Source organism: Montipora foliosa, chromosome 1 (genome assembly GCF_036669935.1).
Source record: "Montipora foliosa isolate CH-2021 chromosome 1, ASM3666993v2, whole genome shotgun sequence".
Taxonomy (NCBI): domain Eukaryota; kingdom Metazoa; phylum Cnidaria; class Anthozoa; order Scleractinia; family Acroporidae; genus Montipora; species Montipora foliosa.
The window spans coordinates 71485173-71487672 of NC_090869.1; the positions used below are offsets into that span (position 1 = coordinate 71485173).

Sequence of the window (2500 nt, forward strand, 5' to 3'; positions counted from 1 at the left end):
CAGAAGTGATCACTGTATAAAAGTTTTTAATAGGGAAGGAGAGTTTATTTATAAATTTGGAAATAAGGGAAAGGGGGACGGGGAGTTCGATGGACCTGCCTGCCTGTCAGTGGACAAAGCGGGACATCTGCTGGTTTGTGATCCATCGAATCACCGAGTGCAGGTGTTTAAACTCAGCGGAGAGTTTGTAACTAAGTTTGGAGCACTTGGTACAAAGACAGGAGAGTTCAATCGCCCAGTTTCTACATTAGTCCTTAGCGATGGTAAAATAATTGTCACCGAATTTGATAACCATCGTGTTCAGATTTTTGAATAGATGAATAACTTTTCCTACCTGATTCTTGCCATTTAGCGTCGGCGACTTTAAAATTCCTTTGTTGGTAAAAAAAGTTCCCAATTACAATGAGAATTTCTTCATTTGAATAGTTTTTAAAAGTTGTATTGTAGTGTAGTTTACGCAATTTAAAGCGCATAGAGTTTCAATTTTAGATATTTCAGGGTTAAAACAATGTATTATAGAGGTTTTGAATTTACGCGTGGTTGTCTGAGGTCTCTTAATTATAAAAGTACCCCAGCATGCATAATCAAAGTTTGTTCCTGTATGTTTGCGACTTGCCTTAACCACAATCAAAGACAGACCAGTTTAAAGAATTTTGGCTGAAAATTGTTCCCATTAACAACAAACAACAAATTACTTTTTTTTTAACCAACGGAGAGGAGATGGCTTTTATACTGATTTATCAATGTTAGGTGTTTTAAAAAAGGCGTGTTTCTTTAATTTAACACCGCGTACTCAGTTCTTAACCGCTGTAAGATTTTATTTGCATATATTACTTGTTTGAGGAAGAGATTATAAAGCTAAGAGAGAATTCGACATCTGGTTCTTATATCCACCGCTTTTTAGATCGAGCTTGATAATTCATCCAAATCATCCGTTTCAAATCATCTTCACATAATACCCGCTTTGAAAGAGGGGACGCATTGCATCACAAGTACCCGGTGCACTGAACGAGACTTTTGGAAAATGATGGACGAATTTGTTACATTAGTTTATACTGGTTAATTACTTAATCCAAGGGTTTCATATGATTCGAATTTTCAGTACAAATGAGTTTTCACACCACAAATTGATTTTTTCAGAATTTTATAAATGTCCTTCTGATTGATTCCAGGTTCAAAGTAAATTTTTGAAAATGCTAAAGCTGATGCGAAAAGGGCACAGGAGGACCACATTTTTCCTCTCTTAGCATGATAATACCTTGGGAAGAGTAATTTAATTTCTTGTAGGCGATGTGTGTTTTGTAGCTGCAATATTTTGCAGTGCCCGGTGCACTGAACGGGACTTTTGGAAAATGGTGGACGAATTTGTTGCATTAGTTTATACTGGTTGATTATTTAAACCAAGGGTTTAAGATGATTCGAATTTTCAGTACAAATGAGTAAGTTTTTGAAAGTCATAGTTGTGAAAAAATGCTAAATCTGATGCGAAAACGGCACAGGAAGACCACATTTTTCTTCTCTTAGCATGATAATACCTTGGGAAGAGTAATTTAATTTCTTGAAGGCGATGTGTGTTTTGTAGCAATATTTTTTAAGTCTACAAATATATGTACACTGTAGAGCAATTACGATAGCTGGTTTTGACATTGACGTGGGTATTGCTTAATACTTGGTGTAACCTTGCTTAATCACAATAAAACGTAAAAGGCAAATCCTTTGTGATTTTTCAACCCTCTGTCGAGTATCCCTCAGTTGCTTCCATGTCTTTCATGGCTGCATTAAAAAATCATTAATAATTCATGAGCAAAATAGCGTATCAGCTCAACGATAAAACTTGTTGAAGCCGTTCAAAAAAATTATCTGGTCTAAAAGCATTCGTGTCGTGTTTTTAACCTGATAAAAAACTGCTGATCGTTGTTTGAACGTTACGTTAAACTAGAGCAAATGTTGTCAATCCACAAAGAGATTTAATCTCTTTGCGGATTGACAACATTTGCTCTTTTACAAACAAACGGTGTCTCGAAAAACTGGTTATTAAACACCACGGAATGAAGACGGATGTTGTTAACTACAATTAGGCGCCTGGTCTTTCATATACCGGATCTGAAATGATTAATGTCCATAATACAAAAGAACAAAGGGAACTTAACAATACCAAGAGAAAATGAGGGGACAGAAAGGGAGGCTCCCGGTCCAGCCCTTGGGATATGTCATGTCTACGAAAGTTATTTTTAGACGAGCGGAAGTCTTTGTTCTAGCGGAAGTCTGTATTCCGAGACGTCCGCATGCTGGCCAACCTCGGTCTGATGTTTGAAAGAAAATAAATATTCATTAGCCTTCCACGTGCGCCGCCATTTTCTCTCTTCACTAAGAACCTGAGAGCGAGACAAGACTGCACGCGGACGTCTCGGAAGACAGACTTCCGCTAGAACAAAGTCTTCCCTCGTCTAAAAATAACTTTCGTGGACATGACATATCCCGACCAACGCCCTGAGCCTCC

The 2500-nt window shown here is 37.6% G+C and overlaps 1 protein-coding gene across 1 annotated transcript in view; it reads left to right on the forward strand.

The window, feature by feature from the left end:
- Window positions 1–1704, forward strand: part of LOC137980889 (E3 ubiquitin-protein ligase TRIM71-like) — a 3628-nt gene extending 1924 nt beyond the window's left edge. The window contains exon 1 of the mRNA XM_068828293.1: window positions 1–1704. This exon is cut by the window's left edge and continues 1924 nt beyond it. Within this exon, the coding sequence (XP_068684394.1) occupies window positions 1–316 (316 nt within the window). The 3' untranslated portion in view covers window positions 317–1704.
- Window positions 1705–2500: the final 796 nt, after the last annotated feature.